Source organism: Pithys albifrons, chromosome 13 (assembly GCF_047495875.1).
Source record: "Pithys albifrons albifrons isolate INPA30051 chromosome 13, PitAlb_v1, whole genome shotgun sequence".
Taxonomy (NCBI): domain Eukaryota; kingdom Metazoa; phylum Chordata; class Aves; order Passeriformes; family Thamnophilidae; genus Pithys; species Pithys albifrons.
The window spans coordinates 13,109,541-13,135,879 of record NC_092470.1 but is presented as its reverse complement, the minus strand read 5'-3'; the positions used below and the strand labels follow the sequence as shown (position 1 = coordinate 13,135,879).

Here is a 26,339-nt window from a genome sequence, read left to right as displayed (position 1 = left end):
TTTGTGCCAGGACCTGCTCAACACATTTGGAAAATGAGACCAAAAATTCAAGGATAATTCCAAGAAAAGCACATTCCCCCAAATATACTGTTGACATGAAAACATAACCTGTAAGCTATATAAAGCATTTCTAACTCCTTTCTCAGATTGAAATCAGTGCCGTTCTCTGTGCCTTTTATATTTTACACCTTGGTCCATGGCAGCTGCTGCTCTAGCCCAAAGCCTGTAAGTTGGCTACAGCAGCTCATATTCTCTTTTTACTGTCAGGGGACTCGTCACTCGTTATTTGATGCCTTAATTCTTAACCACACTCTTTTTCCAAAAAGTTATCAAGAGCTTGGCTGAGTCCCTTATTGGTTTCTGCGAGGCAGAGAGAGAGAGTGGGAGTTCAGAGCCTTGCCTTGGGTCAGAAGACAGCCCAGGATGCTGATGCATAACATATGGCAGGGCAGGCTCTGTCCTGACTTCAGCGTGCTACATCCTGTGCTAATGTCATGCTGAGCAGTGCCAAGCGACACCGAAAGGGAAGAGAAAGCCCAGGCTGCAGGCGCTGGCTGTGCCTGCACGCACTGGCTGCCCACGTTCATTGATAAAAATCTGGGATCTCTGGTCTCTGATGAACGATCGTTAAAGTAATCGCAGTCGTGTGCATTTTCAGGCTGGTTTGTTTATTGGAAAAGGAGTAAAGACAACGAGAGCCAACGCTGAAGATCCCAGAGAGTATCTCACTGTCGATAATGCCAGGTAAGCACATGGCTAAGTGTGGTTAAGTATTTTGGATAGTTGTATTGCTTCTTGGCTTCTGCATTGCATTTAGCAGATCATTAATGCCTCATTACGGCTGGAACGTCTGAGAAAAACACACAAGCTATCTCTGATGTGCAGAGGAAAATACTCCATAGATATGCTCTGAATTGTTTGTGTTATTGCTGACCAGAAAGGACACACTTGCACTAGGGGTTATGAGGACTAAACAGTGAAGGACTTGAAAGGCAATCCAGATCCTGTTAGTCCATTAGCGGGTTTGTAAACTCTAACATTTATTACTTATTACTTAGAAGAACTTACATAGGGAAGGTGACTGCTGAGACTGGTCTAGGCTTAATGAAGAAAATAAGTAGCCTCAAAGGCTTTTCTCTGCTGCTTTGAAACCTCTGAGCTTCCTTTTGCACAGTGGGAGTAGGTAAATAAAGGGCATTTTCTGACTCACTGCAGTCCTACGGATCTATGTGAGGAGGTTGGGAGAAAAATCAGCTGCTGCTCTTGGTCAAACCTTGGCTCTTTTCCTCCTCCATCATGCCCTATCAATGGCATGTATGATGTTCCCACCAGGCTGAAAGGAAAGGATGACTATGTTCCCCTTGTGAGACTTCCCTGCCAGGGTCACCCCCTTGGGCACTGAGGAGACACATGCCTCAGTACATCAGCTGGAAGAAGTAGGAGGTGAAGGTAGACTCACGGAAAGCACTACTGATTTTTTTTTTTTCCAAACCCTGCTCAAATTTACCATTAACAGCCAGTGTGGCAAGAAATGGCCTGTGAGTAATTGAGATGGCCCCAGTTCCCAGGGTGAATCTTTTTCCTTTTTGACAGCTTCTCTTTCAGCAGATACAGAAGCGTATGGAGGTCTGGTCTGCACAGGCAAGGAGAGCAGCTCCAGTTACTCTATTATCTTTGCTGAATGAGATCTTTGAAAGTGCCTAATTGATTTTCTAGCATCAACACAGGGATTCTCAAAGGGTCTTGTAAGGACATCTACAAAAGGACCCAAGTGACCTGGGAAAAATGTTTTCTATGCCTCTAAATCACATTGAATCAAATTAAGGACTAACTGTGGGCCCACTGATGTCTAGTGAGAAATTGCCTGCTCATTTCACTGGGGCCAGAATTTCATCCTCATGAATGTTTTTTGTTTTCTGCTTGGTACTAAAGCACAGAAATGAAATCAGGTTAATAGCCTGACTCTAATTTAGTCCATATCACCTCTGTAGACACACCATGCCAATATTTAGAAGCCAAACAAAGTCTATTGGGCAGGATTGCCTCTGTCTGAGGTCAATTCCTGTGTCTCCTGTGTTGTATTAACTGAGCTTCTTGCTTCAGGTTTCGGCCACATCAAGATGCTGATCCTGAAAAGCCACGAGTTCCTGCTGTGATTGATGGTCTTATTGCTTTTAAAAATAATGACCATGGTGCCTGGGCCAGGGGCGGCGACATTATTTTCCGCAACTCAGGGTAAGTTACTGTAATGACCTCTTATATCCACCCCCTCACAGCAGACATAAAAAGGTCTGAAGGCCAAATTCACTGCAGACATTCCTCATAATTTACGCCATTGTGTTTCTTCTGTCCCAGGTTTTCAGACAATGGAATTGGACTTACTCTGGCAAGGTAATTTCTTAAAATGGGCCTTCCCGTTTTTTTCCTCAATATAAAATGCTCAAGAATGGAAGCTGAGACATTCCCCTGGTAATTGGTATAGTACAGGAGAAAAGCTCACATTTCCCTCCCAGACCACATCAAGTCTTCCCTGGATAGCCATTCATACAAGGGGCAATTTAGCCCTTCATTCGCTTTGCCTCAGCATCTCTGGGGAATACACTGTAATTGGTTGATATTTCCTCCTGAGTGGGAGGTCCTGAACGGGAGGTCCTGATGCTCAAGCATGAAGCTATCTTGGCACTAACTTGCTGGTTTCTAAATGTATTTTAAAGCAGCTTATAGTAGTGCATGCATATTGTGTCTGTGGTATAATTAAAAGTGTTAATTAATCAGTAGTGCTGTGCTGCATAGTTATGCAGTGATTTTTTGCTTGCAGCGATGGGACTTTCCCGACAGATGAAGGCTCCAGCCTGGAGGTTACCCACTCCATTTTTGTTGGAGAAAGCAGCAACTTTGGCTCACAGGGAGGCCAAAATAGCTACTGGGGGAAAGGGGCAAATGGAGAATACAGAACACTGCCCAGAAACAAGTGAGTTATTCTTCTGCCATTTCTTTCTGGCATTAACATAAGCTACAAGAAAAGCCTCAGGAATTAATGTCACTACTGATGAGTAATTTATACCAGGTGCTTAAATTACTGTACAGGCCAGAAATAATAAGCATCCAAATAAACTCACTCTCCAAGCCAAGGGCTTGAGAGCATTCTTGACTGAATGTATTTGATTTAGTTTTCTCCTTAATTTATTAGTCACTGGAGAATGGATTAAAGAATCTGAAATATCCCAAATGGCTGTTGTGTAGGGCTTCAGTAGCACAGCATTGAGGTGATTGTGCAGCTCCCATACAACATGACATCCTCTCTGTTGAAGGTGTAGCTGGGAAAACATCGCTGGTTTAACAAAGGAGAAATAATTTTACAGCATCTTCTCTTTTTTCTTTTTTTCCCATCTTTTTTATTTTTTCTCTTTTTTTCCTTCTTTTTTCTTTTTTTTTGTCTTATTTTTTCCTTTTGTTTTTATAGCTGTATGTTATTTTCTGTTTTTGGCAGCATAGCCTCCTTTCTAGCAAGCACAGTGCCTACCCACATCCTCACAGCAAGGTGTGCTTCTTCAAGCCTAAATTCTACCTTAAAGCATGGTTTTAATAATGCTTACCAATTATTATACCTTCTATGAGGTACACAAAATTAAGTAATAAGCAGTACTCATTAGACATACCATGCATGCAGCCCTGGCTATACATGTCTCAGCAATAAGTGACAGCAGGAATGGGATATCTGTAGGACAATAGGAGTAATCAGACCTATCCTCAGTTATCATTGGTGTTTCTGCTGAAATTTAGAAAAACCCTTTTTTTGCAGTTCAGACAAGCTCTAATCATGTTGTTAAGCAGTGTGCTCTTGAAAAGGAGTATGACAAAACATGTGATATCTGTCCTTCTGTACTTGCTTCCAAGGAGACACTTGCCTCTAGGGAGTCTGACTGCTGTTATTTTTTCAGTCATGCTAAGGTTTTCTTGAGAAACCTGTCTGCCCCGGAACAAGGAACCTGCTGGCAGTGCTGAGATACAGCCCTTTGGGTCTTCCTCATGGTGATGAACTCTTGGGTGACTGGGGGCAAGGCCTTTGAGCTGGTTTACCCCAGCTTACAAGTCTTAGGCAATTTAGGAGGTTTGGTTGTGTTTGCTTTTGAGCCTCATCCTGCAGAGGATGTTCAGCTGAGTTTAATCTTTCATGTGTGAGGAGTTTTCAGATCCCAGTTTTAGGAAAGAAAAGGTATTTAACTATTTGTTAATATCTATCTACACTGTCAGAAGACAGTTTGCCCAAGCTTTTAACACAGGACTGTGTTGGTATTTAAATCTCACAGGACATTCCCTATTCGTGGATTCCAGATTTATGATGGGCCTGTCAGGATGGCAAGATGCACTTTCAAGAAATTCACCCCAACTGTTGACAGACACTCAAGTGCCATTGGGTTCTTCATGAAAAACTCCTGGCAGATAAGCCCCCAGAACAATGTGTCGCAGATCCTGATGGAGAGAAGTGTAAGTAAGAGAAGCAGAAAAGCGTGCTGTTAGATGTGCAAGTTTTTGAAGTTTTTAGAAGTGGTGAGAGATCTATCCTAGAACAAGATTTCCAAGCTCTGGTGCATGTTACATTTGGTACATGACGCCAATTTATTTTGCAACACTTTTTTTTTTTTTAAATTTAATTAATGAAGGTTATTTTATAGGCAAGTAAAATATGATGAAACCTTATGCCTGGGCATATTAAAAAAATCTGCATTGGAGAAAGATTTCACCTTGTAACCAGAAGACTCAGAACACAACTCATAGCTGGTGCAACACCAGCTGCTGAGGACCTGGTGAGGGCCTGGCCTCAGAGACTGAGGGGTCTCACATGGGATGTCAGTAGTCAGTAAGCTGCAATACAATTCTACAGAAATAACAAATGCATTTAGAAGCAAAGCCATGACCCAGTTTCTGGGATCAGCTGTGAAATTCCTGTTGAACACAACAGGGACTTACTTTGAGCTGTGACAGCAGAATGAAGCTCTGTATCTCTGCCTTGGCAGGAGCTATAGGATGCTGAGCAATTCCAGTTCTTGTCCTGGATTCCTGCAGGGATCATAACCCTGGATACTTGGCTTAGGAAATGATGGACTCCACCTGGCTTGCTCCCAGGGATCATGACCTCTCCTTAGATTTTTTTCAAACAAGGTTCATACTTGTTAGGATGTCCATGAACTGTAGTAACTTTGGCTTGAGGTTTGGCTTTATCTTGAGGAAAATTTCCATTGCTCTGAGACTGACTAATATCCCTGCCTCCGGCAAGCAGGTAGTTTGTCCCCTCTCTGGTACACTTTAGATCAAGAACCAGAGGGTATTTCATGAAAGGATGATGTTGATTTCAGTCACTTGACTGCTCCTCTGAAGAAAACAGAGTTCCTGTGTATTTCAGAAAGGAGATCATAGTTACCTTAGATGCTTTGTGGAACTTTGGAATAGGGTATAATTTGCTGTTCCTTCTTCATGTCCTCCCTTGGGGAAATGGTTACAAGATAGTCATGAGGTACACAAATGAGAAAATCAACCTGGAACTGGGGAGGGGAGCTTAGAGGAAAAAAAGTTTGATTAGTGGAATAGAAGAGAGTGGAAAATTTCATCCAGAGATGACTGTAGGACTCTGTCCAACCGCATGGTTTCAAACAGGTGACATCTATAGACATTAGCAAAGAGGATGATTACACCTTGAGTGTCTGAAAATGTAGCTCTTTAACACACTCACCATTTGAGACCAATGAGCCTGTTAGATATCCAGAATTTTTTGTCTGAGAGACAGTTTAGTACTTTAGTGCCCCTAAGATATGAGGTTTTCAAAGCAAGAATGGCCCAAAGATGTCCTAAGTACTTCTGCAAAGTAAACGAAAAAAAAAGGGGACCAAAACCCCCCTAATGGCATTAACCAATTAATTACTTATTGTAGGTACATTTGCAAGAAATATACATTTCTGAATTTGGCATTTTGCCATCTTATAAAACATCTATGTTTGTAAGCACCTGGATCCCAGCAATTTTCACTTCGATTCTGTTTTATCTGGATTGAACCCAGATGTGCTACATCTGATTTCAAACTTGAAATGCTATTTTGCAGTTCTTTGCTATATGGGAAAATACATCTTTGACTTGTTAAGATAGAGCCTGTAGAAAATTTTAATTACTTTTCCGTCTCCAGCCTTCATTTTATTACTTTTTAAAGGGTGGCTAAGTAGCAGTTCCCTAAAGGACATAATTTTACCATAGTTTTTTAAGAAGAAATTAAACTTCACTGCAAGTTGTATAGTGATGACAAACCTATTAGTCATGCTGAAGGAATAATTATATAATTAATCAGAAGATTGGTTAGACAACAAAATAGTAAATCCAGTCAGATCTTGTTTAATCCCAGCATAAAAATAACAGTCAAGCAGAAGAAAAGACCTAAATATTACACTACACAAAAAGTATTTATAGTTGCTTTTCTGTTGACAAAGCTAAATCTCACATATTATCTGTGCATTATCAGCATTATCAGATGTGCTGCCTTTGGACAGCTTCAGTTAGCATATTCCTAAAAGGTTACACACTCACATAACCACCACCTATCAGGTTTCCCTGTCAGTCTTCAGACAGGTAATTCAAGTAACCTTTATATCATAAAGGTATACCTCACTCTGTGGTAGTCCACACTTAGGGAAAATTAGGTGTCTGAATAGTGGTGTGGTATCTAGACATGACCTGTCTCTGCACTCTCTCCTAGCTCAGTCCTACCTGCATGGGAACATACCCAAGGAGCTGAGTTTTTATCCCTGTGTGTTCACCTAGAGCAAAATATTCATTGCCATAGCTGTAATTGCAAACCCAGTTACACTCCTGTCCCAGAGTGTACCAAACTAAGGTAACCTTGAACTTTATAAAAGAAGTAACGCTGCTTATTAACATTTCCATTTAATTTCTGACTTTCAGACTTTTTAGAGGAGAATGTTAGAATAGCATCAGCACCAAACTGTCTACTTCTGAATGGAAACACTGAGAGTGTTGATCAAATGTAAGCTGTACTGGCTGTGCCTTCATTTGGTTTGAAGTGCAGCTGACTTTGTTCTTCTCCTCAGTGAAGTGCCTGTATTCATATTCAGCTCCAGAAGTGCACTGTCACAAAGTATTTATAATGGAGCTTTGAGCTGCAGCACAGTGTTTGCATTTTTTAATATTTCCTCTTTTATAAATTAAAGCAAGATTAAAAAAACGACTTTTGGGATCCTCCTACTTTACCAAGTAGCCTTTTGGGGAAAAACTTCCTGTGGTGCAGTAAGAAAATGTTTCAAAAAACTCAAAAATACACACTAAATTTCCATGTGTCTGAGACTCCTTTAAAGAAGACTGCTTCATGGATTTGTTTATGAGACTCTAACAAGAAGGTGGCAGAAAAATGGTCCTAGGCTTCAATTTAATTTTAAAGAAATAAAGACTTCTATTCTGCAAGTGGTTGTTGCTGCAGTGGTCATTCTTTTTAAGCCAAAAGACTTCCCATCTAACTCAGAATCACAATAACCCCCCTATTCTCCTAAGCCCTTCTGCTTATTATTGTTAAAATAAAGCCTTTAAAGCCTTTAGTAAATTTGCAGCCTAATCCTGCTGACCCTAATTCTTACACATGTGCACAGCCCAATTAAAATTAGTTGGGCTAAATGGAACACATTATAGTCTTTTGGGTCGATGTGATCCAATCGCTATTTATGCTGTTTATTTCTATGCACATTGCTGCCAGATTCATTTGGAGGGCTTGACCTGGAATAATTATTGTCTTGATTACTTTGGAACTTAATCTTCACACTGTAATAATTTTATCTGCAGACGTTAAAATATTCCTTGCTTTTTTTTGCTGAACATCTGCAGTTTCCTTGTTTTGCTGGATTTTCATATCAAGACAGATATTTTTACTTAGCTACTGAAAAATCTTGAGAACAGAGCTATGCATAATGAGGATAATGCTGCTTCCTGTTATTTCTATTTCCTAAAAAATTCTTCATGGGATATATTAGAATGTGCACAAGAGCCAATTCTGAGAATTGCTGTCACTTTTAAAAGTTTTGTAGGGTTTTAGGAGGAACAATTAGAAAAAAAAAATGGCACTCACAGAACCACTGAGAACAGACATTGAAAATACATAAGAAAATTCACCAAATATCCCATAATTTTTGTTTCTTTATTAACAACTGTGATATTCCTCAGTAAATTTCATAACCATCCAGTACTTTCTTACACTTTCAGTCATCCTCTTCCTTTTGCCACCACTCAATTTATTGCTGTGTGAAGTTAAGCAACACATGATTGTGTGGGTGCATTTCAGAGAATGAAAAGTCCAATTCCTGTGAAAATATCTCCTGGGATAAGAAAAGAGAAGGAAACCAAACATGGCTGGCATTTTTTTCCTAAATAGAAGAGACAAAACAAAACTCTTCGCTCAGACAATGGAGCTCTCTAGTTCCAGCTGTATTGCTCCTTGGGCTGTTAAAATACTGCAAGCACAAGTCCTTACTTTGAGCTAACTGGTGAATTTTCATCTTATTTTCTCCTCTAGGTTGGACTGAAAGTGTTTTTTGGCAGACCAGGCCAGTGGTTTGGAAACAATGACAATGATGGTGACAAAATGTCTATCTTCCATGATCTGGATGGCTCGGTGACAGGGTATCCAGACACCTTTGTAGGCAGAGCAGACAACTACTTGCTGCGTCATCCCGGGTGTCTCCCTGTGCCACGCTGGAATGGGATGATGTGCACTGGGAAATTCGCACAGGTAATGGGGGGCAGCTGCTGGCAGCACCACGGGGTGTGTTGGGTGGGTGTCCTCAAATAGTCTGTGAGGGGTGATGGAGTGAAGCCTGCTCAACACTCTGTAAGATAAGAGCTAAATGATAAGTTTAGTCTAATCTTACTCCTTTCAATGTCATCTGCCTAATTCCAAGGATTCAGTAAAGCTCCTGTGGTGCAGCTGCCTGCAGCCCATGGCTGTGGAGAGCCCTGTCTTGTCCCATTGCCTACAAGAAGTTGTAACTTGAAACTGTGTTGGAGGAAAGTTTGGTGTTTTCTAGTTCCCGGCATTTGTCCACTATCGTGGGGCTCTAGTGGATAGTTCTGGTGAATCAAGTTTCAGAAATTCAAGATGTTACTTCTCTGGTGCATCCTACTTTTGTTTCGTATGGAGAAATGTGTGGTTGAGATGCAAACTCACACTTATTTCCCATCCAGAAATTACTGGCTGAAGGATGGTCAGCCATATGTCAGGATGATCTTAAACCTTCGCAGCAGGGAATGTCACAGTCAAATCCAGGGCATGAATGTCTCCTTAGGCTAAAAGAAATTTTATGCATTTGCTGTAGTTGCACAGCAGAGAGCAGGAGTTGTTTTTAAGTGTCTAAACACTGGACTTAAAAAGCCTGGTGTGCTTTGGCTAGGCAGAAAGAGGACTGTGCTCCTATGAAACACTCCCACTGGATTAGGGTTTTGTCCTTGGCACTTAGTTTTACTCTTTTTCTCTAGAGAAATGGTCAACTCTGCCCTGGCAACCTAACAGTTAAATTCAGAATTACAAACAAATAGCCATTTATATTTTTATTTCTATTAATATCCTCCTGGTTATGGCACTCTACATGGTGAGGCAGTTTTTCCACCATAGAAAATTTCCTTGGCTAGGTTTAGGCAAGCATAAACATTTGCTTCTCTGGGATCCATTACTTACCAGCGTTTTTCAACTAATCAGCATCCAGCAGGATGAGTAAAGGTCACATTAAATGCTTCACTTTATGGGTTTTAGGGAGGGAAATATATGTATGTGCAGCATAGAAGAAATTGGTCCCATGCAGCAGGTTTGATTAATTTGAAAAATAAAATTGTCAGAGTATTTCAGCTTAATTCTGATTCTCAGCACCCTGGCTAACTGGTGATTTGTTTTTCTGCTAAACTGTGAGTGTCATACTTCAGATGAAAAGCCCAAAACAGTGAATCCGATTATAGAAAAAGGTGGTTTGCTTTGATCTCAGCAACTTTATTACAAAATCTGTTTTCCTTTTTATGTAGGTCTGGTAGACAAGAACTTTTATTCTTCCCTAGTTCAAGCAGGTGAAAATGTCCTTTCAGCTGCAGGAAATAGTGACTCCTATGTTACTGCTGAATGGAGCCCAAGGCAGTCAGTCTAGGGATGGGCTACTTGGCATGGAAAACTGAGATCCAAGTACTTCAGCTAATATTGGAGGCAAATCCTTTCTGAGCTAAGTGCCTAGAGTACAGTTAATTCCTTTCTGCTTGGTTTCTTTCATTCCCATTTCATGCTCCTCTTCTCCTGGATGTAATTTGCCCAAGAAAGAAAATGTCTGAGGAAAAGCAATTCCTCTGGCAGTGTTTCTAGCTCCAAAAATTCTGGGGACAGGCTTTCCTGAGGGTGTTTTAATCTGGCAGCTTAGGCTGACATTCCCACCCTCTTATGTCCGGTTCATGGCCCTTCCTCCTCACTGTCTCCAAGCAGCATCATGCCATGTTTCCAGGACCTTCCTTGAGCAGAGAGCACTAATACATCGTACTTAGGCTTCTTTGGTAGCGTGAAAAAAGGGGACCAGCTTAAAATCATGAAATTCACACAAGCAAGAACTATTAGGTCTTTTTGTCCTCCCCTTTTGCTTCTGGAGCCTGCAGGGTTGATGTTGTCCAAACAAGACCAACCCCTTTGCTCTTTAATGACAGCTGAAACTCACGTTGTAATGTCAATAAAGCAAGATTTCAAGGAGGAACCCTAAATAGAGGAAGACTCACAGGGAAATCCACAGAGCTCTCAGCACCACTTCTTTTGGCAGTCTCTGTGAGTCACCTAGACTGCATCATCAGGGCACTGAGGTCCTTCATGTCCCTTCAACCTGACTTTCAGCTGTTGCAAAGGCCAGTAATAGAAAAAAATGTAGGGAGAGGCTCATTTCATAGTTTCCTTCACATAGGTGTGTGAGATTTCCAGTGGCACTGGACTGGAGACTTCTTGGCACCTGCATTGCTAGTTAAAATGTAAATGAGATTCCTGAGCCTTTGCTGATTTTTATATAAATTGTAAGACAAGTGCCTTGGCTCCCACTGAGTAGTTGAAGCTGTGCACTTACTGCTTGCCTGCAGACTTCACAGCTACTCATCAGGGGAGGTTGTGCAAATTCTCTTTTTTGGTATTATTCTTTATTAAAATGAGCAGAGTTTTTGGCTTTATGTGCTATTTTCTTTTATAAGCTTGAAAAGGTGTTAGACAGTCATGAGAGACTGCCACATAGCCAAATTAGTGTCAGCTTTGAATTAACAAAAAGTTGATGCCTTGCAATTCTAAAATGCCTTTAGAAATGCTGTTGATTTTGCACCATTTCACTTAGTCACTACCAAACTGCTGTTGTCTGAAATAGGAATATTCCATTTTGTTAACTCTGTTCCTGTAGTGAATGTTTGCAGTTGCACTGATCCTGCATCTCCAAGCTGCACACCTTCAGCTGGTTTGGTGGACTCAGTTCCTCTGTGGCTGGTTTTGGTGCTGATGCTTCTAAATATACAGCAAGTAAGGGATGCAGGAGATAGCAAGGAAACCATACAGGCCCAGGGTATCTGTGGTGCTTGAGAATTATCAGCACCTCACAGACTGGAAAGAAGAAAAAGCCTGTGAGATGGTGTCTGTTTTCAGCCCATGGTGTCTGGTTTTGGACAAAGAGGTCAAATTTTGATCTCTGATGCACACCAATTGAAAATCAAAGTAGTTTTCTTGATGTCAGTGACATCCTAGCATGTCTTAGAGAAAGCAAGCAACATTTTTTTTCTTTCTGCAAGAATTTTAGTCTTTCTTGGAAAATTGATCAAGAAAGTGTTTCTCCCTAAGAAATCAACATTTTTGAACAGTCAACCAGAGGGAGAATGTATGTTTTGAGCTTCTCATTTTTGAGGTATTTTGCCCCAGCTTGACAACTGACAGCACTGCAGGACAAAAGTAAGGGTAAAGAAACTAGAAAGCAAGAAAATCTTTTCTCAGAAACCAAGACTGTCAGTTCCAATACATTGCATGTTGCTTATCTTCATACTTGTTATCCAATGGAATAGCAGATTCCTGTGAATTGTAAAGAACTTATCTTCTCAGTTTCACAATCTACTTGGGAAAACTGCCATGTAAGCATGAGGAAATCTGACACATCTCTTTAGTAAGAAGTGTTAAGCAGCTAAAATAACAACCACGTCTATTAAACCATTAGGCAAGTTGAAAGTTCCCATTCTGAAACATTTTAACCAGCTCTTCTTCTACTACATTAAGCTGTCACCGCTCTCATACTGTAAAGTCTCTTTATGAGCCACTTTCTTTCAAGGATTTTGACAGAGCTAACAGAAAATTATGGGTGTTGCTAGGGAAAATGGATTTTTCATTCTAGAAAGTGGAGGAATTTTTCACACCAGAGTCCTGTTAAGTGATACTCCATGTGGGCAAAACAGTCTCTTTGTGTAGGATCTAGACTGCTTGATCAGGCATTTATCTGCTGTGACCTCCTTTAGTGAGAAACATTTTGCAAGATCCACCAGATATGCTGCTGTATCCCCATGGGACCGAAAATTTCCTTGGTGGTTTGCAGTTCTGGAAGGCACTCACTTAGTGGCCACTGGTGATCATTGCAGGAGACAAATAATTTTACAAACGCTTCTATAACACACAAGTGGCATTTTATCTTGTTCTAGTAACTATCATTTAATTCCTGAGACAATTGTCATTGTTATGCTTAATATCAGACCTGTGACTTGGTTTGGCCTCTGGAGGAAAAACATTACCAAAAATCTCTGACATGCTTTCCTTATCATCTTGTTGAAGCATTCTACGAACTCTTCCAGCTCTTCTTTGGGCTCATTAACAATAGTAGCAAGCAGCTTAAGCCATTCACGTCTTGCTGGGTCTCTGTTTTTTTTTCTTCTTTTTACATAAATAAATTATATAGAAATCTTGTGTTCTTGGTAGTTTGTAATTTAGGAAACTTTGGGATCGTTGAACACATCTCCTTCCTTTCTTGGGTTATTTTATCATAGGTGCATTTAATTTTGTAGTAAGTTCATTCCAACTGTTCTTTGTTAGAAAATGCTGTTTTGATGCAAACAATTAATATACTGATGGGATTTCAGATCCAAAGTTCTCTTACTGACCCCTTGTTCTGACCTCAGCACTTCCTCATCCCAATGTGGCCAAATGAGGTTGAAATGTGATTTATTATATTGCGTGTTCCTGACTTTCCAATCATGGTTTGAATGTGAATGCAAAATAGGGGTTTTTTCATGTTTTAAAAGATAAAAAAGGTCTTTTATCAGACCATACAAATAATTTATTCTTTCTTGATCCATCAAGAATAAGCAAATGGGCTGCTGTCCAGAGACTTGTTTGGAGTGAATTACTTGATCAATACTTTCAGCCATCAGGAAAAATTTATGTTAATGTAATTCTGGGATCCACTTTAATCTTTGAGGGTTTTCAGGTATCACTCAGGAAAGCTTTTCATCTTTAAAGTGTAATGGAGTGAAAGGAGGAGTGGACTGAATATCCAAGAAACATTTACAACCACTTTTGGATTGCTTCTTTGATAGGAGACCCAAATTTTTAACCTGTGCATTCAGCATGAGGCTGTTGAATTCAGGGGTGACAACAAAAGGTAGACAAAGGTAGCCCCTCTTTTGGAGGTCCTGAGGAGCTCAAACAACATCAGGAGCAGGCACAAGAACAGAGACCTTCTGAGCCTGAAACTGGAACTGGGAGTTGAACTCACTAGAATCCCCAGCTAAAATAAGCCCATATATAGACCAGTGAGAGAGAGTCTGGTTTTGCAGAGCTTTCAGACTGTGTAGAGAAGAGGAAGAGAAGCAGACCTGGAGATGTGAGGGCCCTGCGTTACAAGGCAGATAACCTGGTAGATGGAGTCATAATCTGTCTGCTAATCTTTGCTGCATTTGTATCCTTGCAGAATTAAAATCTGATAAGAAACTACTGCTTCCATTTAAATCTACCTCAAGGACACAAATTGAGTTTAAAAAAAATTTTGTTGGATGTATGCTCATGTGGAAGCTTAGACATTCCTGAGCTACCACGGATTTTTGTGTTGGATGCTTTAAGTTCTTGATGTAAAAAAATGCTGTAGGAAAGTGAGGATTATACGTGTCCTCATCTGTCCTCAGTTCATCTGAAACCCTTCAGGGAATATGACAAGCAGCCTGCTATAGCCCTCATGCAGAGACAGATTTATATGACTAGCTGTGCATCCTACTTTTGCTCGGGAATGTCACATGGTGGAAAGCAGAGGAATGCCATGTATTAGCCTTAAAACTAATGTTTGCCACAGGAATTGGCCTTTGTTTGAGTGATGGCAGGGCAGAAAAGGCATAGAGCTGGAGTGTGGGTTTGTAATTGTACTGTAGAGTTGAGCTACAGGTCAGAGGCATCTGTTGGGCCCTGCACAGGAGAGCTTCGCTGAAGCCTGTGGAATATGCTATTTAGTCTATAAGGTCATATAGTCAGGCCACTGAGTTTTAGCCCCCAGAATTTCAGCCTAGACTGCTACTTGAGAGTGAAGGCATGCGTTCCATTAGATATCTGGACCTAATCCAAAGCCCATTGAAATAACTTCAGTTTTCTGTATTTTCAGTGGAAGAAGCCTGTTTTTAAAGTGCAGTTATTTGAATCCATAAAAAAAAAGTTACTCTTCAATACTTCCGTGATTACCCTTCTCCCTAAAGATTTTTAATAATGAACATTTTTATGTCACTGTACAATTCATATCTCACTTCATGGTGTCCCCGTGGATGGCTGCAGACGCTGTTTCTGGTTTACCTTTATATGTGAACTGGAAACATTTCAGTGACTTTCCAATTGCTCTGAACTCTTCAGTGGCAAAAGCCATTTACAGGCAGTGATGATCAAATGCACATGTTATGGCTGTGCCTGACTGGTTTAATGGATATGTTTGTCATTTGCCTTTCACCCTCAGCTTTATATCCAGGCCAGACGCCCTGAGAACCTGACCCTGTCCATTGCCAGAGCAGCCTCCCATTCCCATCCTGTGAGGCTGCAGGGCGTGACCAGAGGAGCTCCGTACCAGCAGTACCAGCCTGTCGTCATGCTCGAGCAGGCTTATGTCATCCAGTGGGATGGCAGAGCACCTGAGGATGTCATCCTGTACCCGATCAACTTCAACAGGTACTGCCCTTTGCTGTTTTAAAAAGGTCTGGAGCTTTACCATTTTCCCAGGTTATTCACAAGTGACCTTTCAAAGGTCTCAGCAATTTCTGAGAGTGTGGAGGCAAGATGTTAAAGATTGGTGCTTAGTGATGCAAAGAGATGCTTCTGCTTTCACTTTATTCCAACTTTTTGAATGTGCAGAGATGTTTCTCTTTCCAGAAAGTTTTGAAATAGAATCCAAGTAAGTCCTGGCCTGTTGTCCCTGAAATTCCTCCAGAATAGCTCTGGCTCTGGTTCATGTGTTTGTACTAGTTACTGCACACATAATTTATCTCCCAAAAATATAAAGTGCAGAAATATATCAGAATGTGCTCAAAACTTTACATCTTCTGTAATCCAAATAGCACTGGAATCACTGTTTCTTTTTAACTAAACTTTTAAAATGTTAGGTCTCAGCAGAACAAAATTGCAGGCTGTGCTCTATTTCCCGTGTTTTCTTCTAGTGTTATATAAAGACAGGTTATATCCATTTTAGACACTACTTTTGTCCCTTGCAATCTGTTTCATTTTGCATAATTTAATTTATGGGTTTCATTGCTGTTCTTACTTCAGTGAAATTACTTGTGCTTTGCACTGCTGCCACTGGTACCATGAAGAGTTCTACAACCCAGTCAGCTTAGCAGGGACAGGCATTGCCATGGTTTGCACAGGTGAGGTTCTGCAGGCATGAACGCCACAAGAAAGCTTTGCCATCACCTTGGGTTCTGCAGTTTGTGCGAGTCCTTGGTTATTGTAAAAACACACTGCAGCAAAAAAACCAGAGGTTTGCAAATGAAATCCTACATGATTACACACAACAGAGGCTCAGGTTTCCAAAGCAGGTTTTAGATTGTTGGAATGAAAGAGGGCAGAGGCACTGAGGACGTGAAACAGCATGTGCTGCTGGTGAACCTGAAGGGTTCCCAAGTCCCTCCAGTACTACCCACCAACAGCATCCCCTCCTCCCCCTCCTCCCCGCATCCGCTGCTTCTCCAGCAGTGTGTCCCTGCTGTGGTTTTAGTGTAGGATGGTTTTGACAAAAGCTTGAGTTCTATTTGCTTCCTCTGAACTTTGGAGCTGAAAAAATTTGGGGAAAAATACTGTCCTTAGTTCCTGCTATGAAGCCCCGTGGGAATGCACCTGAGAAGGGCAATGTTTCCTCTTTATACATGCCCATTTCAGTGAGTGACCTACAGCTGGTCCTCTTGATTTAAAGATGAAGTAGCTCTAGGGCCGTGACTGAGTGCCTCGATGAGCAGTGTTTGGACACTCCTGTCACAGGGGATGTATTAGAATTAAATCAGTGCTTTCTGTGTTAATATATCTTTGTGCACTTTAAGGAAGAGGAAAACCTATTAGTCACTCATGGACAAGCTGAGCTTTGCAATTATTATTTGTCTTAAAATGGTTAGCTATTCCCTTGCAATTACAGAGCTAAATCTTCTGCCGAGTAACTGATGGTTGCTCTGTCACTTTGCCAATTCATACTTGCCAAAGTTTTGGCCCACAGTTTTTAGGCATGGATTTAAATTTGAAGGCAGCACTGAGTCTTTGGTAAATCTCTGCTTGACATTTAGCTCTTATTCAAGCAGTAACTTAACTAAATTTTACTATTGAAAACCACAATGTTGTTGTGGTTCCCTTTGTCTTGTTTGAAACCAGTTATTTGAACTTGGAAAAGGTTTGTAGAGTTTTCTGGTCCAGAAACAGTTGGAAAGATATGTTTTGAAGAATTATAAACAACAAATATACTGTAACAAAGGAAAGCTACAGTTTTACTTCTTTTCATTTAGAGCATCTTGCTAAGAAATAATTGGAAATGAATTGTGTGGCTGCTCTGTCTACACCTCAAGTCTGCTGGATGCTCATTAATGTGAGACTTCAGGCTAATGCAATACTGAAATGCCCAGACTGCATGGAAAAACATGGAGAAATGAGATTCCTGTGGAAGGGTAAAGGAATTGAGGTGAAAAAGAGGTTTTAGAAGTTTGAAGGAAAATAAGTGCCTGCCTAAGGAGTGCTATGTATGATTTTTACTAAGCATTGTATTCTAATAATTTCTGGAATAGAACAAATCTCATAGTATGCAGCCCAGAGTAGTCAGAGAGAGAAAATCAGGGAAATTATTTTACCTGTCCCAAGAGGCTTTATGTTTTGTTTGTTCTTTTAAAATTCATACTACTGAATAATATCCCCAAAATGAACTCTTAACATAGTAATATCTGTGCCAAATATGTGATACAAACCAAATAAAGTTTGATGAACTTAAATAGCAATATTCTAGGATTAATAATTTCAGACATAAAATGTGTGATACTATTAAACTATTTTCAATCTGGTCACTGTAAGACAATGTACGGCTGTATCTGGGATGTTGCCTTTGCAGCTAAGCAGCCCTCGTGCTTCTGGAGCGATTTGCTCTCTGCTGGCTAAAGGAAGGTCAGAGGGGAAATAAGGAATTTGACAAAGAGATGTGTACCCGGATTTGGATCTCTGTGGAGGTCAGACACAGCACTAATATTGAAAACTTGCCTAATTAACACTTTCCCTGCCTCTGAAGCACTGTAGAAAGACCCAATAGAAGTCATGCCAGTCCACATGTCTGTTGGAAGACTGGAACGCCCAGATTCCTGGGGTGGGCAGGAGCTGGTTGGGATGAATTCACATGACTCAGCTGAAATTGGCAGCTGCGAGTTGTGAATCTTGTCCAGGGAGTTCAGAGGCACCACGCAGGTGGATTTGCGCAGCAGAGGAGGACACCAGATAGAGCTGTCATCCAGCAGACATTTTCTTTCTATTGTGCATTTTATCTTCTTTCTTTCCTCTTACTGCAATGCTTGTGTCTTCCTGACACTCACTCAAGCCATGTTTAGAGTAATCCTTGAGTTTCTTGGCTTCTATCAAAATACGTTGCTAAGCCAAACAGAATTGCTGAGTCTCCACACACCGCCTTGTCATGCCAAGGCACTGTTTGATGCCTGCCAGTGCTACTCCCAGTGAGAGATGCACTGGTTTGCATTTGTCATGGTAGCTGTGTCTCTCCTTGGCTGATGGGCAAACAAAAAGACACAGTGGAGACCCACAGACTGTTTTCAGGCTGCTGGGAAACCCTGCTGGCTCAGCAGAACTGCCTGTTCAAGCCATGGACAGGGCTGTCTGTCTAATGGCTGGGAGTTGCCCTGCGAGGATGAGAAGGTAGATGAGTATTGATGCTTCTGGAAAGAGGCAATGCAGGGCAAGTAACTTTTGAATGTTTTGGCAAGTGAACAGAAAGAGACTGGAATTTTAATGACTAGGAGTGAAGTGTGCTCCAGAATCAATCCAGATCTGCTGAGTGTGTCTTTCAGGGCAGAAAGTGTGTGTAAAACCTCCGTGAACCCTTGGATCACCTCTCCATGGGTTTTGCCTCTTTGTTTGAGTGGTTTCCACCCTCTCCACCCCCTCAGAGCTGTTTGTATTTTTCATTTGTTGTTTTCTGGGTTTTGATTTTTTTCCCCCCTGCTTCACAGAAGTATGAGAATTATCTGTAAGACTGAATTAAGGGCTTTCCTCAAAATTATTATCCAAAGAACAAAGGTCCATAGAGAACATTAAGCTTGTTACATGGTGGGAGAGGGGCTGAAAAGCTAGGAGGAGAGGATGGAAAATGTTATTTGGTTGCAAGTAAGTGCCTTCTTTTGGGTGCTGGAGAATAGAACAAAGACCGGCACTTCATACAGTAATCAAAGTCAGAAATTAAGTCCTTCAATTTAATAACTTGGGCTTTGTGCCTGTGCAAATTTTCTAATCACAGAAGAAGCAAAGGCAAATACTATTATCAAAGACACGGGGCTGTTCCATAAGTCAGCCAGGCTTCTTTGTGCTATCAGCAAATCTAAAGATAAGAATTAAATCTCCTCAAAGCACATATCTGAAGTATAGTGTAATAAGTCGTGTTGTTGGAGCAGCCTGAAAGCAGAGGCAGTTAGATTAGGCATTCCTTGCTTTTAATGAGGAAAGGGAAATACCTCTATACTTGGTCTGCTAAGGCTCAGAGGGAAGGGTTTTCCCTTCATAGGGCTCTCTGCTGTGGTTTGACAGGTAGAATTCAAGGAAATGTGAGCAGTTAATAGTATAAAGGGTGTGGGTTTTGTAGGTGAATTGCCAAAGTCCTCCAAGAGGGGGCTTTCCTTTGTACTGCATCTCTCCTGCAAGATGCTGGCTCCAACGACAGTGCTGAGAAGGATTTCCCAGGCTCTCTCCATTGGTACACTCTGGCTTTGCTTGGAGGGGCACAGTGAGGTTCATCATATTGATGTCCTTTGGTGCCATGATGCAGGAGTTCAGTCCCTATGAGAGTTTGTGGGGTTTTTTGTTTTTTGGGTTTTTTTTTTAAAGGCAGTAGAGGGCCAAATTTCTTGTCAACATCAAGCAGAAGGGCAGATATCCATGTGTATGCCCAGGCACATGTTCAGCTTGTTCCCCTCCTGTGATGTTTGTGCAGGGATGGGCACAGGTTCACTGCTGAACTCCTGCATTTGCTAGGATGAAGACCTGTGCTTGGGCTTGTTATCTTATTCACCTGTGAATAATCCTAGTTGTCTGAAAATTCAAGAGCCCACAATGAGCTCGTGTCTAAATTTTTCATTAAAAATACTGGGCCCTTTGGACCTTGGGTGGTACAAAGCCTCCAGGATGTTGCAACCCCTCAAAAGGTGGAAATTTCAGTGCAAGGAAACTCATGCAGCCCTAGTCTGCAGTGAGACTCTGGGGGACTCATTATGTTTATATTTGCCAAGGTTGTGTAGGCAGGGTTTTTTTTCTATGACTTATTATTCAGTGCCAGTCTGATTCATACTTTCAGCTACTTGTCATTTTTGAGATTAAATTCCTTAGTGGTGATAAGGTCTGGAGGAAAACAAAGATAACAAGACAAGGCTAGAATGTGCTTGTTACAGTCTTGCCCAGTTTAGGGATACTTCCTAAATTGTTTCTTTTTCAGATTAGCTTGAAATGAGCTTTTCCTCTTGCTTCCCAGATTGATAAATGCACAGGAAGGCATAATTAGTATTTCAAAGTGGAGCTAAGAGTTTTAAGACTGTGAATACTTTCTTGTTCTTTTATGTACATGAGTTCTGACCTGGATCCCCCAGATCTGGATGGAATACAAGTTAACACCAGAATTATTTCCAATAATAATAAGTAAAGTGCTACTTGGGTTTCATAGCCTGCCCCTCCTGATAACAAACATCTATAATTCAGAGTTAATCATCCACACAACACAGAAGTCAGCAGATATATTTGAATTCCCTTCTGTCTATTTAAGTCTCCTAAATTACCCACAGATCAACCCATGGATGAAAGCCACAGGATTTTTTTTTTTAATTGGAAAGAAGCTAAAATATTTGCCAGAACACCAGCTCACAGATTGCACCATTTAGTACAGTTGGGCAGAAGCAAGTGCTGACATCGTCGTGTTCAAGCGATCCTAAAGCCCCTAAAGTCTTTGCCTCCCCACCTGCTCCTTTGCTGCTCTGTCCTCTGCAGCTGGGATTAACAAGGTGACTCCGAGGAAGGACATATCTCCTGAGCTGATCATTTTATAGCATGAATTAGAGCAATCTGGGCATAAGACAGTCCCCAGATGGTCATGGCAAACGAGGCTGCTTGTCCCTTTGAAGCTTGGCATATAAAACCTGAACATTTTTCCTCATTTTCACCTTTGGAGTGGGGTTTGGGGGTCCTGAAGGAGCCTTCCCTGACCTGATGTATATCTAAGGCACAGCAGAGAAAATACAAAGTCAGTGACACAACACAACAGTCAGTAACTGAATACTTGGGAAGACATTAAAAAGTTAGAAACTGAATCAGGATGTGATTCTTCCATGAAAACATGTAGGGTGGGAAAAAAGATGAAAAGATGATGTACTGTATTTAAATGAAGGAAGTTTTTATTTTTGCTTGAATACATTTGTCTGCAAGCCAAATGCTGTCTGAGTCAGACCCTGGTTTCATGAGGATCAGCAGAACTGTACCTCAGGGCAGGAACCCTCCTGTAATTTGTTGAGCTTCACAAAAACAAAAATCATTCTTTTTGCCTAAGGAGACATGTGGATAAAACCAAAAATTTTGATTTATATTGATATGATTTTTAAATGGCATTTCCTAAATAGCAACATTTAGGAAAGGCATTTAAATCCCAATACACACCACTCTAGTTAGCTAAACACATACCTGACTTGTTACTATCCCTGCAACAAACTGTCCTTCAGAACAGTCTATCCTTAATAACAAGGCCCTGGAAAAACTGGCTGGATGTTCATGCAATAGCCAGGTTTGTCATCACAGAGGGGTTGGGGTGTGTTTATTGGACTTGAGTTGAAGAGAGGTTGAGCTTGGGAGAAATTTTTTGAGAGAAAAACCAGCTGTGTCCTGACTGAGAGCAAGGAGCATTGACCTCCTGTGATTTATTCTTGGGACAGGGTGGAGGCTGAATGATGGCTACACATTTTTTGGTCCTTTGAAGTTTAAAATTCAGCCCGTGAGAGACAAACTTACCAAAAGAGGATATGGGGATTTCTGCTTTGTTCCCATATTATGAACAGGAAAGATTTAAATTTCCACTTCTCTCACTCCCTTTGAAAGTTCAGCTCACATAGATGTTGACCAAAATGTCAGAGGGGCTGTTTTCTAAACAGGAGTAATAACAGTTGGGGGAGACTGACTCACTGGATATAACTCTTGTTTTTTCAAGCCCAAGGAAAAAATATGTAACCTTTAGTTGTACTCTATGGCAGTCCCTCATTAGCTTACCCCAGATTTTCATCAGTGAGATCAGGATTTGGACTGTGCTCTTCCATGCTCATCACCTGCATGACATACCATGTCAATAAACATGGTGGGGCTGTTTTCTAGAATAATATTCATCAAATTAGAGGTTCCCTTTGCTAAAATAGAGCCAGGATTGACATCCAGCATAACCAGAAATCCCAGCACTAGATGATACCAGGACTCACATTCCATCCAATGCAGCCAATACTGTGAATTGCTCACAATATTGAACAAGTGTTATCTATCTGCTCACAGGCAGTAAGAGTCCCAGAGATGCACTTTTTCTGTGTTTACTCCAGCCAAATCTCCAAGTTACATGAGTCACTTTACATCCCACCACTCTCAAAAATCTCCCTTCCTTTGTCTGTTTAAACAGTTTTCTCTAAGTTCCATTGCTTTTGAGAGTTTGGGGTTGAACTAAGGGAATGTTCTGAGGGTTGTAAATGAGGTATGTATGTGTGTACGTGCAGATCTGTATCTACCACATGTCCAAGAACAGGAAACCTCTTGCCTGCTTTTTTGCCTTTCCCTTGTCCTTATTTTGCTTTTGCTTGTCCCAGGAAGCCTATTCATTGCCAAAATATAAGAATACTTTTTTAACACTTTGTTTGATGTTTTTGCTTCACCTGAAAGAGCAGAATTGCAAATGTCAATATCCTGATGAAAAAGAAAAAGTTTTCTTGGTTTTTTTTTTCTCCAGTCATGTCCAAAAGAAATAAGCAGGCTAAATACATTGGTAAAAATGCATGAAGTGCACCATGGGGATTGTTGAATGTCAATGACAGAGGGGCAGAAGTGTCAGGTTTTATACATGCTGGTGTTGACAGATTCTCCAAGTAACGTTTGAAACTGGGACTATAACATATTTATGCTGGTTCAGATTTTTCTTATTCTGTCTACAAATATTCACCCCACAGTAGCAGCTGGTAAATAATACAGAACTGAGAGGTTTAAGCAGAACCCACAGTTACTGACCACTCTGTAAAAGGGGAAGTCCTCCTGCACTTAAGACTAGCCAGGAGGTCCTCAGTGGCCAGTGCAGCGGCTGAGGAAGACACACACACACACATCTGTTTTACTTTGCACTCAATGTCCAGGATGCCCCATGCCTGATTACTGCTTGTTGCCTGAGGCTGCATTTCTCCATCAGTTTTGGCAATGGCTGGAGCACAGGCATCTAACCCCCATCCACCACCCAGATGAAAGACAGAGTCATGGGGATCGTTGCACAGCTGTGCTGACATCTCTTGTTTTGCTTTTCCTGGAGGTGCTGGAGTCCAGCTCAGCCACACAGCCAGGTATTTTGGAGGGTTTATGGTGGATTTTGTACAAGTTGAAGAAACAGAACTGAAGTGCAGACCTAAATAGCAAGCTGTTAAAATACCACTAAATTAAGGAGAAAATAACCACCTTATTCTTTCCTATATTTACATAGAGGATAACTTCTAATGCCTTCCCTTCTCACATCTCCTCCCAAGCCCTTTGTTGTGGCAATGTACTTATTTCCATCTCTTCCTCCACAAATTCCAAAGTAAGTGCTTTTCATTTGATCTTTTCAATCCTGATGTAATTTATTTCAGTACTTTGCTCAGCCTGCTCATGTGCACACTGAACTGTAGCACTCTTATTCCCCAATGCTCCAGCAATCCAAGACAGTCACAGCTGTGGGGTTTTCATGCTTTTTTTTATTGCTTTCACCTTCCAGTTTCCTTTTCTAATGCCTTTCTCATTTCCCAGACACATGGCAGTCAGTGTACCACAGCACCAAAGCTGGTTCCCAGCATCTGGGGGAGTGACAAGCTCTTTTAGTGATGGTGACTTCAGGGGATGAAATGTGCTAATGCCATGCAAATCACCCTTATGAAACAGCCAAATATCTTGGGACTCCATCCTAAAAAATATTCCACAGTATGGCTCTGGTACTTCTTTCATTTCCTCTAGTCAGAGACCAGATCATCTGAAAATATATCTGTTTTTGAGCTGTCCTGTGTTATGACGCAGCTGGAGTTGTTTAAAATCTAGAGGGCAGTATCTGGCTTAAGCTGATGGGTCTTTGTGTGACTTTGATTTATTATTCTGGAACAGCCTGTCCCCTCTTCCATCCTGTAGATAGCTTTGTTTTGTTTTAATGAAAAAAACAGAAGAAGGCTGAAATAGCTTTGCTTTACTACTCTCCATGTGTAAAGCAAAGTAGAGGTCCCAGGTCACTTCAGGGAAGCCTTTGGAGAAACTTTGTCCTTTCGAGCTTTGTATGATGCATAGAGTCTTTTTCTAAGCCAAATTTATATTCTCATATTTTAACCAGGAATCCAGGTAGTTAAAAGAATACATTTAAATCCTGGATAGTTTTAGTGACATAAGGAAAGCAAACCATGGTACCGCTTCAGGTGTCTTGGTGTTACAGTCTGAGCCACTTCAGAGGGGAGGAAGGAGGAAAAAAAAAGGTTAATTATCTTGGTATTCAGGTATTTTTTTAAGTGCAAACTTCTTGTGGTTTCTGCTTTGCTCAGCACAAGTGCATCCCACAGACAGGAAAGGGTGTTGGGATGTTTTGTGGAAGATTCTTCCCATCGGTATCTGAATTGCACTGTAGCTGCATCTGTGGCTCTAAGTCTTGTATCAAAGGTTTCTAATTTGGAGCTGTTTTTTCTGCAAAAGGGTGGCAGTAGGAGTCACAGGATGAAAGAAAGCCACAGAGACAATTTTTTTGGTAAAAGTGTATGCCAAAACTGGGGTAAACAAGAGTTAAAAGATGATTTAACTTTACCCTTAGTTATTCTAAACTGACATTGAAGAAAGGGCCACAGAACAGGAGATCTTAATGGAAACCATAATAATAAACTTTGCTGTAAAGTGGAGGAAGCAGGTCTCTTTAGACCGTGGCTCTGGTTCAAGTCAGAGATTACTTTCTAATTCCTGAATCTGTGCCCCTGGTGAAATGTCTGCTGAATGCTGGTTTCCTCTCCCACAGCAGCTCTGGATGGACTGAAACAAGCCCTGGCTGCCTCAGGAGATGTGAGTGGGTATGAGACTGGTTGTACCTCAAGCCTTATGGGATAAGGAAGAGAAAATATCTGGTTTTAAGCCTTACTGGCACCTGACTCAAAGTCCTCTGAGGTCAGCCAGGGTCCCTGGATCAGACCTTTGTAATAAGCAGCCGTTGTTTCCAGACAAAGCAAAAAAATCTGATTTTCTTTGGCTTTGAGGATTTGTTGTGTTTTTTTAAAGGAAAAAGAGAACCTCCAAGGACATTTCTTTGTTTTCCCCTAAAGACTGTACTCTTGGCTGCAGATCATCTCTGTTGTACTCAAGCCCTTAAGTGCATTTTTTCCCTTTCCCCCTGCCTGCCCTTTTTGCCCACAGAGGAGACTGGCTGCATGTTGCCCTCTGCTATCCCAGGGCAGCCGTGTTCCAGGTGGTGGCCGATATCTACCTGCGACGGACAGGGACGGTGCACAGTGTCCAGCACTACCTTGCTGCTCCTTCCCGGACCATTGCTCTCAACAGAACTCATGAGCGGCTCTTCTACTTCGACAGAGCATCAGGGTGAGCCCTGCTGTGCCCCTGGATGGGCAGCAAGTCCTTGGAGTCTTTCTCTTACCAGACCCAGCACCTCCTTTCTCATAGTTAAAATTCAGGTCTGTCCACCTTGCATGCCGTTTTCACTGATTTCAGGTCAAAATGGATTTCCAGGCTGGAGTACCTGGAGTAGGTCCCTGTCTGCATCTGAGCAGTGATTTGCATTCCTGCTCATAGAATGGCTGATTTCTTGGCTGGACTGAGTTCCTTGGGCATCCCTGCTGCTTATATTGCTGCAGGTGTGGGCACAGTGTAAATATTTGTTTAAATCCATTGCATCCCGAAGGGCCATGAAAGAGAGTTCTCTTATGACTGCTTTGGCTCCAACACTGAGACAAGTTTGGGAAGTTTCAACTTCTGCATATTCCCATGAAGAGAGATTTCTAAAATAATCACATTTGAAAAATCAGATTTTGTGAAAAAAGAAGATCACCACAGCACACCTCTTATTTGGAAGGCATGGTGACTGTCCTAAAAGTCTTGCACCATCTTTGTAAGACTTTAGGACACCTTTGGTTAAAAAAACATATTACGAAATGGTGTTTCTCAGTCAACTAAAATAGTTACGGAGGAAAAATGTGTTTTGTGGTTTAACCATGAGTCTCATGATGCTTTACCTGACTAAGTGGCTACTTCAGGAATCAATCCACAAATGCCAGATTTGAAAATAAGATGGGATATATTTATTCCTTCAACCGTAACACATGAGCCATCAAAT

The 26,339-nt window shown here is 41.3% G+C and overlaps 2 protein-coding genes across 2 annotated transcripts in view; both read left to right on the top strand.

The window, feature by feature from the left end:
* CEMIP (cell migration inducing hyaluronidase 1) overlaps nt 1–26,339 on the top strand; it is a 106,458-nt gene that overhangs the window by 10,709 nt on the left and 69,410 nt on the right. The window lies entirely within an intron of this gene.
* The window catches only part of LOC139678193 (cell surface hyaluronidase CEMIP2-like), a 49,002-nt gene that overhangs the window by 14,327 nt on the left and 8,336 nt on the right, over nt 1–26,339 (top strand). The window contains exons 13-20 of the mRNA XM_071568840.1: nt 659–744; nt 2,104–2,235; nt 2,356–2,391; nt 2,819–2,971; nt 4,311–4,488; nt 8,564–8,779; nt 15,003–15,211; nt 25,406–25,588. Of these exons, the coding sequence (XP_071424941.1) occupies nt 659–744; nt 2,104–2,235; nt 2,356–2,391; nt 2,819–2,971; nt 4,311–4,488; nt 8,564–8,779; nt 15,003–15,211; nt 25,406–25,588 (1,193 nt within the window). The remainder of the gene's footprint in view (nt 1–658; nt 745–2,103; nt 2,236–2,355; nt 2,392–2,818; nt 2,972–4,310; nt 4,489–8,563; nt 8,780–15,002; nt 15,212–25,405; nt 25,589–26,339) is intronic.